A 15651-nucleotide genomic window follows, 5' to 3' on the forward strand; every position below is an offset into this window, starting at 1 on the left:
CTCTTTCGCTTTAAAAAAAAAGGTCTTGGGGCGGCAAAGTGCCGCCCCTTCAAAAGTGCCGCCTGGAGTGGCTGCCCCACTCGGCTCCATTGTCGGGCCGGCCCTGGACCTGAAGCTCTAGAGCTCTCAGGAGAGTCTGGACAGAACGTTAGTTTAAATATACTCCACTTGTCCTCTGTATCTCTTTGGACGTAAATTTGCTTTTTAACCCCTTAATGACAATTGCCAGGACCGTCATGACTTTAAATGGGTGCAGAAAGCGATCTACGTTCAATCAGGAGGCATTCAGCAACACCAAACACTCACCCCAGAAGGGGCTGTGACCGCTTTGGAGAGCGGTCACAACCGCCACTGCGAGTCACTTCGCCAACCGCAAGATGTCGGCCGCCCTGTAAATAAATAAATAACAAAGTTATAATAAGAAAAAACATGGTTAAAAAAAACAATAAAAAAATAAAATCTATAAATATAAAAAAATATTTTTGTGAGCAAGTCTTAAAATTAGCACATTAGCTTAAAACAATTCTCGCATGGAAAGAGTTAAAATACTGGCATATTAAATGCCCCTGGGGTGTCTACTTTTAAAAAATGCATGATTTGATGGGGTAAATTGAATTGGCCGGGTTCAACAATGTAACAATGTGCCAATGTGTTGGGGGGGGGGGGGGTTGATGGCCACATATCTAATTTCCAATTAGAAAAATGCACACATCCCAAATGTGGCCTTTTAGTTCCCCCCAGAAAAACAACAAACCCATGCATGTGGGGTATCACTGTACTCAGGAGATGTTGCTGAACACGGATTATGATAGTGACATATACCAGAACGTGTTAATTCATACCTGAAGTAAAATGTGTGTGGGAAAAAAATGCAAAAAAATGACTACCACAAAGTTTGACAAAGACTGGCAGTAGAATTAGGGCATGGAAAGAGTTAAAATACTAGAATTTGAAATACCCTGGGGTGTCTAGTTTTCAAAAATATATGATTTGATGGGGTAAATTGCAAAGATACCCGAAATGGCACATGGGGGGGAAGAATTACCAGATTTTGAAAAAATGGTTTTGAAATAGCAAAAAGCTACTTGTACTTACTGCTCCGTAGCGTGCAGAAAAAAGCAAAAAAAAACATAAAAACATTGGGTATTTCTAAACTCAGGACAAATAGTAGAATCTATTTAGTAGGTTTTTTCATTAGCTTTTTTGGATGAGTAAAAGATTTTTTGGGTAAAAGTCAGAAAATTGGTTTTTTTACATTTTTCATCTTGTTTTATTATTTTTTTAATGGGAAATTAGATAATATGATCAGAACTATGGTATCTGACGAAAGCCCTTCTTGTCCTGAAAAAAACCCAATATAATTTGTGTGGGTTCACTAAATGAGTGAGGAGAAAATTACATCTAAACACGAGCGCAGCAAAAGTGTTAAAACAGCCTTGGTCCCAATGGTACAAAAGGTAAAACACAGCCTTGTCCTTAAGGGGTCAACTAGTAGAGCATTCAGTTTGCCATCAGTTATTATTTTCTCATGAAAACAATCTGCATCAGGAGCAGCCTTATTCTTTATGCTACTACTATCCTTAACCCAACTAATCACCCTTCTATCTAGAAAAGTATCCTTCCCTCCTGGTATGAATGCTGTATCTGGAATACGTACAACAGCATAATTGATACCGCCCCTATTACTTCGCTCTGGTCATTTAAATGTCTATTTATGGAACAAAAGATAACCTTTGGACTGAATACAGCTCCATTTTTATTGTCCATAACATCAGCTGCCATTCCCCCCCTCTCCACCCTCCTTGGTTCTTTCTAAGGTATACTCCTTCTGTTTGCTTCCTATCCTATTCAACCCCTTCAGTCCCCTATGGACTTACCAGTACGTCCATAAAACGGATCTCAGGAATCCCCTACGGACATACCGGTATGTCCTGCCCTTCTTGCAGCAGCAGAGACACATCCCTGCCGCTACATGGGAGATCAGGCTGTCATTTGACAGCCTGGACTCCCCCCTGACAGCAGAAGCCAGCATCACTGGCTTTCTGCTGCCCAATCTCCTGTAACAGCTTCCGGCACGAATGGTGGAAAACTGTTGCGTGATCGGGCATTCCCTTCTGGGTCGCCTCACTTCTGACGTCACCCGGAAGTTCACCGGAGGACAGGATATCACCTGCAGGGATATCCGATCACTCCGATGAAGCACTCATCACAGACACAGTGTGATTGGTGCAGGGGATCGCAGGGAGGAGAGTTGTGACATCACTTGCATTAATAACATGTTCAAGAGGTGCACTATAATATCAGTGAAATTAAAAAAAAAAAAAATTTAAAAAAAAGAAAAAAACCCTTACATCTCATTGCCCTAACACAACATCTAGAAGGTATAACCCTCCTGACCCCGTTCACAACCCCCAAACTCCTTAAGCCATAAGCATAAAAATTATATGAATAATGTACACCTTATTGTATGTTCCCTATAAGTGATGGAAAAGTTATTCTAAAATCCTAAATTTTCAGCTAATTATCTAACTATGGTATGAAAAGAAAGCTCTATCTCTCCTTGAAAAAACAATATATAGTTTATATATGGTTATACTATTCGCAGGAAAGGAGAATAACTGCTGAACTGACATATTGCAAAAATGGCAAAATTGCTCCGGGCTTTGAGGTACCATATACCCCTGGGGCTGAAGGGGTTAATGTCATTGGTCTCCCCCCCCTATTACCTAGTTTAAATACTCCTCCAACCTTCAGGCCATCCTATCCCCTAGCACAGCAGACCGTCTTGCATTTAGGTGCACTCCGGCACAACTATAAAGATTCTACACAGGTGCAAAAAGAGCCCAGTGCTCCCAAAACCTTCCTTCTTACACCAGGCCTTCAGCCACGAATTAACCTCCCTGATCCCCAGCTGTCTTTCTGCAGTTGCGTGTAACACAGATAATATTTTGGAAAATATTACCTTGGATGCCCTTTTCTTAAGCTTGCTACCCAGTTCCCTGAACCCATTGTTAAGGACCCTCCATTTTCCTCTAACTTTGATAGCCGGATCCTCTCCAGCCCCTCCCAATAATCACGATTAGAACATGCCGAAACCCGAGCACCCGGAAGACGGCAAACTGTCTGGTTGATGTGATTTTTGCTACAGATTACCCTTTCTGCCGGATAATGGAATCCCCTACCACCTCCCTTACCAGAAGGGCTGTTCCCTTGGCTGTTAGAAGGAACAGCTTCCTCTAATGTGGCCATTTCTGAGGTGACACTCCCTGCATTTTAGCTCAAACTGGAAAATCTGCTAGTCACCCTTACTTTTTTAACCCTTCCTATAACCACGTCTAATGGTTATACAGTTATGCCCTATCTCCCTGATCCTCATCTGACATATCTCCTCCCAGATTGCTAGAGACTTCTACTAGACACTACTCAGTGAGCAGCAGACTCCTTTCTAGATTGTCAATCCTCCTCAATCTTGCAAATTGCCTCTTCAGATATGCAATCCAAGCTTCTAAAGAGGCCACTCGCTCACATTTGCCACAGAGTTATGGACCCTGGAACACTTGTTCCAAGCATGCATACATGAGACATGCTGTGCACTGAAATAGGCTGACAAGTTCCTATTGCTAATTATATTCATAAAAGCAGTCACAAAAATCACTAAAGGAAAATAAAAAAAATAAAATATATATATTCACCCAGAATCACACCGCACATGTATACAGTATTGCCTTAACCCCTTAAGGACCAGGCTGTTTACTTTTTGTACACTTTGGGAACAAGGCTGTTTTAACACGTTTGCGGTGCTCGTGTTTAGATGTATTTTTCTCCTCCCATTTAGTGTACGCACACAAGTTGTATATTGTTTTTTTTCCAGGCTTTCTTCAGATATTTTATTTTATTTATAGCACATTTGCTATAAATAAAATAATAAAATTTGATGAAAAATTGAAAAAAAACTCTCACTTTTGAAGAAAACATATTTTAATCATCCAAAAAAGCTAATGAAAAAAACTGCTAAATAGGTTTTACTATTTGTCCTGAGTTAAGAAATACCCAATGTTTTTATGTTTTTTTTGCTTTTTTTCTGCAAGTTATTGGGCAATAAGTACAAGTAGCATTTTGCTAATTTAAAAACTTTTTCCCCCCAAAGCTGGTCATTCTTCCCCATGTGCTATTTCAGGTATCTTTGAAGCTGGCCAATGCAATTTACCCCCTTAAACCATATATTTCAAATGCTGGTATTTTAACCCTTTCCGTGCACTAATTCTACTACCACCATTTGTCAAACTTTGTGGTAGTAATTTATTTTTGTGGTTTTTTTTTTTATCACTAAAATTGAGCTTCAGGTATGGATTACAGCTCCTGGTATACACTTTCAAACAAGACCCCAATATGTGTTCAGCAACATCTCCCGAGTACAGTGATACCCCCCATGCATGGGTTTGTTGTGTTGTTCGGGAGGTAAAACACCACATTTAGGAAGGGCAAATTTTTTTACTTGGAACTTTTACATCTGGTCCTACTGCCCCCATGTCCTAATAGGGCCATCTTTGAAGCCTGCTAATTCAATTTACCCCACCAAACAATATTTTTTAAAACTAGACACCCCAAGGTATTTCAAATGCTAGTATTGTAACCCTTTCCTTGCATGAGATTCTACCACCAGTATTTGCCAAAGTTTGTGGTAGTAATTGTTTTTGTATTTTTTTCCACACATATTGTACTACAGGTATAAATTTATAGCTCCAGGTATACGTCACTATCAAACAACACACCAATATGTGTTCAGCAACATCTCCCGAGTACAGCGATGCATGGGTTTGTCTGGTGTTTGGGAGCTAAAAGGCCACATTTAGGAACTGTGTCCCCCCCATTCTGGTCAGTCTGTGCCTATACCCTATCTTTGAGCCTGGCCACTCCAATTTACTCCATCAAACCATTCATTTTTATTTTTTTTTAATTAGACACCCCTTCGGTATTTGAAATGCTTTTACATTAACTCTTTCCATGTCAAGATTTTTGGGAAGATACAGTGCTAATTTTAGCACTTGCTCATAATAAACTTTATTTTTTTATTTATTTTCTTTTTGGACTTTTTTTTAAAATTTTGCTGGAACTGGATGGTTTCTCTGATGCATAATTATTTTTAAATGTTACCACTTTTTTTAAATTATTTTTTAAATATATTACTAATTGTGATTAGAAAGCTGGGCTCCTTTGACTTGCATGGTTGAATGCGGTACACAGTAGAGCCCTGAGCGGGACTGCTTTTTTAATCCCGCTCCCGCAATGTGGGTGTTCCGCTCCCGCCACATTTGTGGCCAATCACGCCCGCCTCCTTACCGGATTTCCCGCGCAGTCCCGCAAGTTGTTTCCCTCACAGCGTCTCTTCTCTTGCTCCGCCCAGGAACAAGGCGGGGTCACAGGAAGTGACGTCACATCACGTGACTCCGCCTTGTTCCTGGGCGGAGCAAGATAGGAGACACTGTTATGGAGCAGCGAGAAGTGCCTGACCACCCGCGCCCGCAAGTCTTTTGGCAGGTCCCGCGGGACCCGCCTCCCAATGCAGTCCTCTAGTACACAGGTACCTGCAAGTGCAGCTAGAGTTCTCTAGCGGGTCTGACATGGCCCCTGATGCCAATCTCGGTGTTGCTGAATTCCATTCACATCGAGGCGTTACAGCAACACCATTTAAGCGAAAAAAGTTATCATAGATCACGTTCTAAGCTCGTTTAATGAAATGACGTGCCTGACACGTCATAGGTCGTCATCTGCATGACATACCTGACCCGTCAATGGACGTTAAGGGGATAAAATTCCTTTAGTGCTCCGGACTGCTTGAATTGCAGACCTTAAGCCTTTTGAGCGTGAAGTTGTTCTTTCCTTCAGAATCTATAAAAGGAAGGACAAAGAATCTGTGTGCACGAGCAGGAAGACAGTGTGGGACCTGCTGCCTCCCTATTTGAATAAGGGTTACCACCTCTGGGTGGATAGGATTTATGCCAGCCCATGGTTTTTCATTTTTTATTTTTAGTTGATTCCCCAGCATATGGCACTGTGAGAAACAACTGTAAATGTTTCCCAAAGCAGAGGCGCAGCCCTACCACAATTATTTCTACGGCCAACTTTGGCAGTGATTGGTGGCCAAATGGTTGCATCAAAACGCTCCTGGGTTGGCTGCTTTGCAGAAATGCATAATTTTTTTTTTTATTACTTGGCTTCTTTGTTCAAGAATTTTGAATCCATTATGTACGTATGTTAAGTATGTAAAATCTATATAAATTAGGTATTTTTAAAATCGGCACACCTAAATTCAGTTCATGTTGATGGTATTTTCTGTAAATTTCACTCATTTTGTGAGGATTCAGAAGGGAATATATATGTGTTTTTGTGTTCTATTTTTTGCTAGTTTACTAAATTACTCATTCTAAATCATGTAACTCTGGTTTAAAAAGTATACCAATATATATTGGTATAAATATATATAATTCTGATAAAATATATAGTTTACATGGGTGCACTATTTACAGGAAAGGGGAATAATGGCTGAACTAACATGGCACAATTGCACTGGGACTTAAGGGCTTTATTTACAGCAAAATATTTTTTTAAAAAAATATTATTATTGTGCAGGGGATGGAGCTGCAGTTCTCTTACGATCTCTTGAGCCTTTGGATGGTCTTCACATCATGAGAGAGTTGCGAAGTGTTCGAAGGAATGAAAACTCAAAACCAATGAAAGACAAAGAACTTTGTAATGGACCTTCAAAGCTTTGCCAGGCCATGGATATTGATAAAAGCTTTGATAGAAATGATCTTACTGTTGACCAAAGTGTATGGTTAGAGGCAGGATGCAAAATACCAGCTGAGGATATTGTGTCTTGTGCTCGAATTGGGATTGACTCTGCAGGCGAATGGACACACAAACCTTTTCGATTTTATGTTAAAGGAAACAAATACATCAGTGTTCAAAACAAAACTGCAGAAGCATCCATGCATAAAAATGGCACATTATCACAATCTCATTAGAAGTAACTAAAAAGTCATATAGCTTCAAATTTCGCTATTTAGAATTATGTATTCATCATTCTATATTTCTGTGTTTAGCCTTCCTTGATTGATAGCAGTTTTGGTGTTTTTGTCTGTCCCTTACTTCAGTGGTAGACAAATTTTGGTGAGGATCTAGGAGCCAGCATGATGGGTGTGTATGTTCTTTCCACTCAGAAAACCTTCCCCCCCTCCGTGTTTGTCCCCTTTAAACAATAAGCAGAAGTAAAGCACATTTAAAATATACCCTTTACATATGCAAAAATTAATGACAGACCATATGACTGATTATTGTATTTTAGCTATAATTTTTAATGGACAACTTTAAAATTTTTCTGGTAAGTATACACACACAGTGGGAAAATGGGGACAGCTTATTCACAGTAGGAACCTTATCATCAAGGAAAAACTGACTGAAAGATGGATAGAACTGGGTCCTCATGGTTTGTCACTACAAGTACACTTCGGAATTTATCAAACAGCATCAAAAGTTGTGACCGTCGCATATTTTCATTATACATAATCTCTTCTAAGTGATGATGTCCCCAGAAATAGTGAATAAGCCTGTATGGAAACAAATACAAAGTCAGGGCCTGTCAAGTAAATTCTACTCACTGATCCCTACACTACAATAAAGTGGACATCCAACATACATATACATGCTAGCATATTATATTAGGAAAGGGAGAGAAGTGCATTTTGCAAAGACTTTAATTATTACGAAATTTTTTTCTTCAACCTCTCCATATGGGGCTCCTGGAAGGCTTCTTTAGGTGATATTAAAAAAAAAAAAGGTGGTGGGTAAAGGGACAGGTATCAGGGGGTCCCTGAACCAAGGAGAAGCTTGAACTCCCCAGTGAACTGTGTAGCCCATAAAACAAGGTGGCACTTTAACTAGTGCTTCGATTTCTCTAGTCTCAAATACCTTGTGTATCTGGTTGTAGTTGAAAGTGTTTTATCTGGTTTCCATTTCTTCACAATATACCTTAGTGTTAAGGTATATTGTGATGAAAATGTCAGTATACTGAGAGTTCAGGGAGAAATCAGAAATGTCAGAGGCAAATATTCTTTGCTTTCAGATAAGTATTACTGTAACTGGGTTCAAAAAGAAATTTGTTGGTTTTGCACAGATACACAAGTGGACAGACTGTCTTAAAACCCACAGTATACCACCAAACAGGTGGTATACTGTGGGTTTTAAGACAGTCTGTCCACTTGTTAGGCTAGTCAGTGTTGATACTTGGTAGATCACTGCTTAGGTATCTTTTTCTCAACTCAGCAGTTGTGCAGTACTCTCAAGTGGCTGGCCCAGTGGTCATAACACATTCATGCATTTTGATTATTGTAATAATAATAAAACAAGTAATCAAGCACTTAGGTATGTCATCTCCATTCTTCATAGACAAAAACTGGCAGTAGAATGCATCCTACTGAAAACCACAGAGACTTTAAACATGGCAGCATCATAGGATGCTACCTTTGCTATGTAAATTAATTACATTTCTGCCTTTCTAGATCTGTATGGTCCTCTGTAAGTGCAATTATTGTGAAATGGAAACAGCTCAGCCTTGAAGTGGCCAATCACGCAACTTCACAGCAGGGCTACCAAGTGCTGAAGTGCAAAAATAGATGCCTGTCTTGTGTAGTATCACTCACTGCAGAGTTCCTAAATGCCTTTGGAAGAAACATTAGCACACTGGACTCTGGAGCAGTAGAAATGTGTTCAGAGTGACGAATCACTTCATTATCTTGAAATTTGGTGGATGCCAGCAGAATGATACCTACCTGAATGCATTGTGCCTACTGTAAAGTTTGGGGTAGGATGGTTTGGGCTAGGCCACTTAGTACCAGTGAAGGTTTGGTTTTCCACCAATATCATCCCAGAGTTCAATTTTAAATCATGGGAAAATGATACATCTGTGCTTAGAAAAATTACATTGTATTTTTACACTATACGACAAATTATGGGACACCTTGTTCGTTGGCATCTATTCCAAAATCATGATCATTTATAAGGATCTATAACGGGTATAACAGGCTTAACTCTTCTAGGAAGGCTCCCCACAGAATGTTGGAGGGTTTCTAAGGGAATCTGTACCGATTCAACCAAAAATGCTTTTTTTATATGCTAAAACTTATGAAGGGAGTCTATGGCCTTAAAATCAATTTGCAAAAATGTAAGGCTCTCAGGATCAGTATTTCATTCCATATTTATACCCTTATTTTACAAATTTTGCAAATTTATTTCTAGTGACTTCATGCATGCTGGTGATTGTCTCAAATATCGAGTATATATACTGGTACAGACTGTCTCATTACCTTGTAAACATTTTGAGGTCCTCTTGATTTTGAGCTGCAGGGACATTTAGAATGGCTTCCTTCTCATTTTCAGAAAGGCTAGCAAGAAGATTTTCTGTTGCTCTTTTGTTAACTGGTGAATCACCTCCTGGCAGTAGTTCAGCACTTGAATTATCCATACTGGGACTGGTCAGTGTCATGTCATCACTGCTAGCTATAATTTAACCAAACACACAGAGATGTAAGCAATTGGTGTTTATTAACAGCTTATTGTTATTTTTAAAGTTCATTGCTTTAGTCCTGTCATACCCTGTGTCCTCTTTTCCTCCCACCATACTACATGCCCTCTTGTCCCTATACAGTGTAATTTCCTACCTTACACCTGCCCTAACCCATCAATTTAACCTATCTTTCCACAGGCATGATCCCACTCACGCTATAAAAAAAACCCCTTCCCTAGATCCTACACCTCCATTACCATCTCTTGCCCCCCAAACAACTGGAATGTTTATCCTACAACTGCCTAACCCATTTTCTTCCCTCTTTGTTTAACCACTTTCAATCACATTTTCATCCACAACACACTACTATCACAAACATCCTCACTGCTAAAACAAAAAGTCACTTCTCAGTTATTCTCTTGAATCACTCTATAGCCTTTTCACACTGTTGATCCTTCATACATATGAGATCTGTGACACAGCCGTCACCTGGCTCACCTTTCTGACCATACATTTGGTTGTCTCCTCTACCACTCTCTGGTGGTGTACCCTCGGGGTCAGTTCTAGGGCCTCTACTTTTCTCTATACATCCTGTCTTCTTTTGGATTCCAGTACCACCTCTACACTGAAGACACACAAACTTACCTTTCCTCTCACTAATTGTTTTGTCTCTCTAAAATCACATCCTGGATGGCATCCCACTATCTGAAGCTCAACATCTTTAAGACTGAGCTTCTGTTTATGCCTCTGTCTCCACTATCCCTAATTCCAGATATCTCTGTTGAGAATTCCACAATTAACCCAGCAGTTTACGTTTGCTGCCTTCTCCTAATTTCCCTAGGTCTCTCGGGCTTTCTGTCAGTGAGGGCAAGAAAAAAAGTATAAGGAGCAGCAGAGTGGACCTTGAGAAACTTTCTATTTATTGTTTAATTTATATATAATGCAAGCCTGCAGCTTTATGAAAGCACTCTCATATTGAAGGAAAACATAGCGTTATCCTCTAAGATATCCCCCCATTCCTACTCAAGGGAGATTAGCTCAGCAGCATTTATACCATATACACAGTTTATTCATACTTACATCGAAGCTTGATTCAACAATACTAAAACGTTTCTATGATCACTTAATTGTCGTAGTATTAGGAAATTTCCCCAACCAAGGCCTTCAAATTTTATAAAATGTATAAGCTCTCAACTGGGTCCCCACTCCATTAAATATTGATATTTAATTAGATTTTTTACATTTTCAATATTTATAGATTCTCGTTAGAGCCATTTCCATGCAATAACAACCTTCATGGCTAAAAGTGCCTTTTCCGGGGTTGGTGAGATATTAATATTTATAAGATCTGAAATAATAATAAATAGTTCTTTCCATGTGTGTCCAATCATTATACAACCCCACCAAATATGTTAATATTAATATCTATGCATTTAAAGTGCAATGTCATCAAAGTCACTTTTGGTGTAACCTGCAATAATTTTGCCCATACAGTGTATATTAACAGGCTAGAACACAAAGTCGATTAAACAACTGTTTGAGGACCTTAATGTTCTTTTATAAGAATCAAATATTATTTAAGCTCCCATCTGTTTAACTTAGAAATTTCTAATTTGATGAAATCGCCTACAATTGGCCAGTGAGGATAAGAACTGGACCAGGGAGCAATGGAAGAAGGTGGCCTGGTCTGATGAATCATGTTTTCTTTTACATCATGTGGATGGCCGGGTGCGTGTGCACCGCTTACCTGGAGAACACATGGCACCAGGATCTGAAGTAGGCAAGCCGGCAGAGGCAGTCTGATGCTTTGGGCAATGTTCTGCTGGTAAACCTTGGAACTTGCCATTCATGTGGATCTTACTTTGACACGTACCACCTACCCAACCTATGCTTAGGTTGCAGAGCATGTACACTCTTTCATAGACACGCTACTCCCTGATGACATTGGCCTCTTTCAGCAGGATAATGTGCCGTACCACAAAGCAAAAATGGTTCATGAATGGTTTAAGGAACACAACCAGTTCAATGTGTTGACCTGGCCTCCAAATCCCCTAGATCTTAATCCAAAACGAGCATCTGTGGGATGTGCTGGGCAAACAAGTCTGATCCATGAAAGCCCCACCTCGCAACTTCATCCAGGAGGTCACAAAGGAATTCAGACTAACATGTAAAGAACTTCAGACCTCACTTGCCTCAGTTGAAGTCAGTGTTCATAATTCAACAATAAGAAAGATACTGTGCAAAAATAGCATTTATGGGAGAGTTGCAAGCCACAAGCCACTGCTGACCAAAAAGAATACAAAGGCTCATTTCACATTTGCCAAAAAAAACTCAAAACATCTTGATGACCCCCAAGACTTTGGGATAATATTCTATGGACTGATCTGGTGTAATGCTAACACGCCACTCCACCATAAGAATGTCATACCAACAAACACTTTGTCTTATATTAAAACTAATTGGATAATCTGAAACATTTAAACGTGAAAAATAAGCAAAAATAGAAGACTTGGGGGAAATACTTTTTCACAGCACTGTATACCCACTAGCCATTAATTTCTCACTGATGCAACTTGAGAATGGGGAGGTATCCTAGTGAAAACCTAATTTGCCATCAAATCAATGTCAAATACAGAATCCGCTCCAAATTTTGTCTCTTAACCCCTTCAATCCCTTATGGACGTACTGGTGCATCCAAAAAACGCATTCCAAGAATCCCCTACGGATGTACCGGTACGTCCAGCCCTTCTTGCAGCGTCAGGGACGCATCCCTGCCGCTGCACGGGAGATCAGGGTGTCCTTTGACAGCCTGGACTCCCCTGGGATGGAAGGGGTTAAAAACACACAGATTGTAAGAAACAAATACATTGTAAAAGCACTATATGAAACAGAAACACAAAGCCTTAGATCTGTGCAGGGATCGCCATGGACATAATTCATGAAGGATATTTTCACAGCTGCTTTACTCAGCAAAGGGACTATTTTTTAAAATGTAAAACTATATTAAATAGCCCCCTGGGTAAAAGAAGTTACAGTGAATAAACTTATACCCTTTGGGTCAAACAAGTTTATATTATCCTTACAAATGCCTGCCCATACACACACTGTCCCCACACACAAACATCTTGGCTTATACAGCCACACAAATACTTGACCTAATATACAAACACTTTCAAAACACACATATCCAATTATCACTCCCCATTGCTGCCTTTTCTCATAATTTCCCACCTGTCTCATTATTTCACCTTCCTCATTATCCTCTCCCATGATCACTCCCCTTCTTTTTGACCCCACTTTCTTTTTATCTCTCCACTTTCTTTTTATGTCTCCCTTTTTGCATTCTCTCTCCCCTTTCTCCCCATCTCTCTCTCTTCCTTCTTATCTTCTCTCTCGCTTCTCATTACTTCACCACTTTCTCATCTCCTACTTCTCTTTATGTCTCCCATTATTCACTATCTCTTCCCTTTCTCCCCATCTCTCTTCTTTCTCATTATCGCTCCCCTTTCTCTATATTTATCTTCTCTCTATTGTTATCTCACCCCTTTCTTACTATTTCTAGGCTGCAGTGCTCCCCTCGAGGTGTGCACAGCTTCAGTATCCTGGTGCTCAGCATCAATCGCTGGTGCACATTACGGGGCAGAAGTGTAGCAGAGGTGTACAGGAACATGTCTTGCACTCCCTTTTGGGCTTGTTGGATGTAAATCTATGATATCCCCAACTGCCCCTAATCTAGTCTCCCTCTGGATTGAACCGGCAGAGTATGCACACCTTGCAAACTCCGCCTGTTAAATGTGAATATCATCCTCTAAAATCAAATACAGTTATATTACTATGCTGAGGTGTCAGCTCTCCCCACGTAATAGTGCAAGGAGTAAAAAAAAAAAAAAGTAGAAAGTTAAAAATACATTTACAGGTTGCTTTGGATTTGCCTTATCTTACTCTACTGGGGTTTCTTAGTGATGAGGAGAGGCAAGGTATGTATTTTTTTCCATTTCATTCTTTACATCTGTTAAACTTCACCATCTAACAGCCTACCCACTATGTGTAAGAGAGCACAAAGGATATTTCTATGCCTCCCCAAAGGGTTCAATGTACTTTTAATCCCCTCATTCTTACCATAGAAGGAAAGGGGGTGGGGCCTAGCTACAGGGTAAACTTAACTTTAATTTTCGCAAGGTGGGGCATGGCTGGACTCCATACTTTATATGGTTTTAAATTATACTTATAATTCCATCCCTCCCTATAGGGGGTTAAGGTGGAGGCATTGGGCAAACTATGAGCCCCTACCCTGCTCCTCTGCTCAAGAGGTTGGGGAAAAGATGGGGGCACTTACCACTCCTGATTGGTTAATATAGGATAATAGAAACATCCGCTTTTGAAAAAATATTTTCATTTATATTTAATTAGGAGCATTGCTGAATGCTAATTAGAAGTGAAAGGCTAATTTGAATTTACCTTGACTGAATGCTACTAAAACTTGGTTTAGACACTTGCATTGTCACAGAAAAAGTGAATATTAATTAATATAGATTTTGTGTGTGATTTGTAGAAATGGATGCAGAGTCATTTCAAATGAATAAACTTCATTGAATACGCATAACATTATTATAAGTATACTTGGAGAGCCAAAGCTAAGTGCATTTGGAGTGCTCAGACTTCTTCCCCCAATCCTGGTAGCAAAGGGTGTATCTTCATTTTTTGATAAACTGGAATCTTCACTTTGAGGCACCAGGAGACATACATATGTGTGGATTTGAATCAGAAGTCGGTGCTGCAGCATCCAAATAACCATCTGTATAAGGTTAGTCTGCAAAATAAGATGGAAGGTTTCAACATCAGATAAACAATTAAAACATTAGGGCCGATGGAGGCCCAGGCAAATGTCTTCTGAGGTTCTCTGTATGACCAATAAACTCCACAGAGCATGCTTTAGACTAATAGAGGTTGCAAGATATACTGGTATGCCCACCATAAAAAGCCCCTTAACCTTGTTAAAGCTACCCCTTTTGTGCTGTGGTGAAAACAGGTCGTGATGTTTGAATGATCAAGTATAATTCACATGATAAAAACTACATGACTACATGAAGCACAGATCAGCAGAACAATTCTCCTGCAATATAAAAAGCTTAAAATATTGGGGAAAGATGGCAAATGCACAGAGGGAACTAATGAGAAGAATTTAGCCATTTAAATGTCAACATGGTGAGCAGCACAATAGGACTACTTTGTTCAAGAAAATAACTCTGTAGGGGCTATAGTGAAAAGTTTAAAAAGTGATCTTTTTTACCAGAGCAACAAATGGAATGGTTTTACCAATGAGACCACTCCACTGCTTACAATACTGATGAGGCCATGTTTCAAATTTTTCCTCTCGACCCCTTCAGGACCTTTTTTTTTTTTTTTTACATGTTTGCACTAAAGGACCAGTGCAGTTTTTGTGCTTTTGCTATGATATTATTGAACTCTGATTGCCTGCTAACTCATTTAGCGCACATTATATATTGTTTTTTTTCAGCACAAGTATGACTTTCTTTTGAAATAATAATTATATATATATATATATATATATATATATATATAAACCATCATTTAGTAGGAAAAATGTCTAAAAATGTGGGGAAAATTAGGAAAAAAGGAAATATTTTCACAGTTTCACCTATAAAAACTATATATAACCAGTGCAAATGGAAAAAATAAATAAAGTGTATTTAGGTATTTGTACTGTTTTTGGAAACACCACATATGCCTAGTATTTACATTTATTTTGGTACTTACAGGGTTTAACCCCTTCAGTCCCCTATGGACGTACCGGCACGTCCAAAAAACGCATCCCAAGAATCCCCTATGGATTCCCTTCTTGTAGCGTTTGACAGCCTGGACTCCCCCCTGACAATTGAAGCCGACATCGCCGGCTTTCTGCTGTCTGATCTGATGTAACAGCTTCCGGTATGAAAGCCGGAAAGCTATTACATTTTAAATGGCCCGATCGCGTGATCGGGCATTCCCTTCCGGGTTGCGTCACTGCAGACGTAACCTGGAAGTTCGTCTGACAGGATATCCCCTGCAGGGGATATCCTGTCCTCCGA

At 39.6% G+C, this 15651-nt stretch overlaps 1 protein-coding gene across 2 annotated transcripts in view; it reads right to left on the reverse strand.

Moving 5' to 3' along the window:
* Window positions 1-7441: 7441 nt before the first annotated feature.
* The window catches only part of LOC149279321 (GATOR1 complex protein NPRL3-like), a 111210-nt gene continuing 103000 nt past the window's right edge, over window positions 7442-15651 (reverse strand). For both annotated transcript variants that reach the window (XM_089501323.1, XM_089501322.1), the window contains 3 exons: window positions 14183-14372; window positions 9363-9555; window positions 7442-7607 (listed from right to left, as the gene is read on the reverse strand). In XM_089501323.1, coding sequence (XP_089357449.1) covers window positions 7442-7607; window positions 9363-9555; window positions 14183-14372 — 549 coding nt within the window. The remainder of the gene's footprint in view (window positions 7608-9362; window positions 9556-14182; window positions 14373-15651) is intronic.

The sequence above is a fragment of the Sceloporus occidentalis genome, unplaced genomic scaffold (genome assembly GCF_023333645.1).
Source record: "Sceloporus occidentalis isolate IW3139 unplaced genomic scaffold, rSceOcc1.0.p SCAF_171, whole genome shotgun sequence".
Classification (NCBI taxonomy): domain Eukaryota; kingdom Metazoa; phylum Chordata; class Lepidosauria; order Squamata; family Phrynosomatidae; genus Sceloporus; species Sceloporus occidentalis.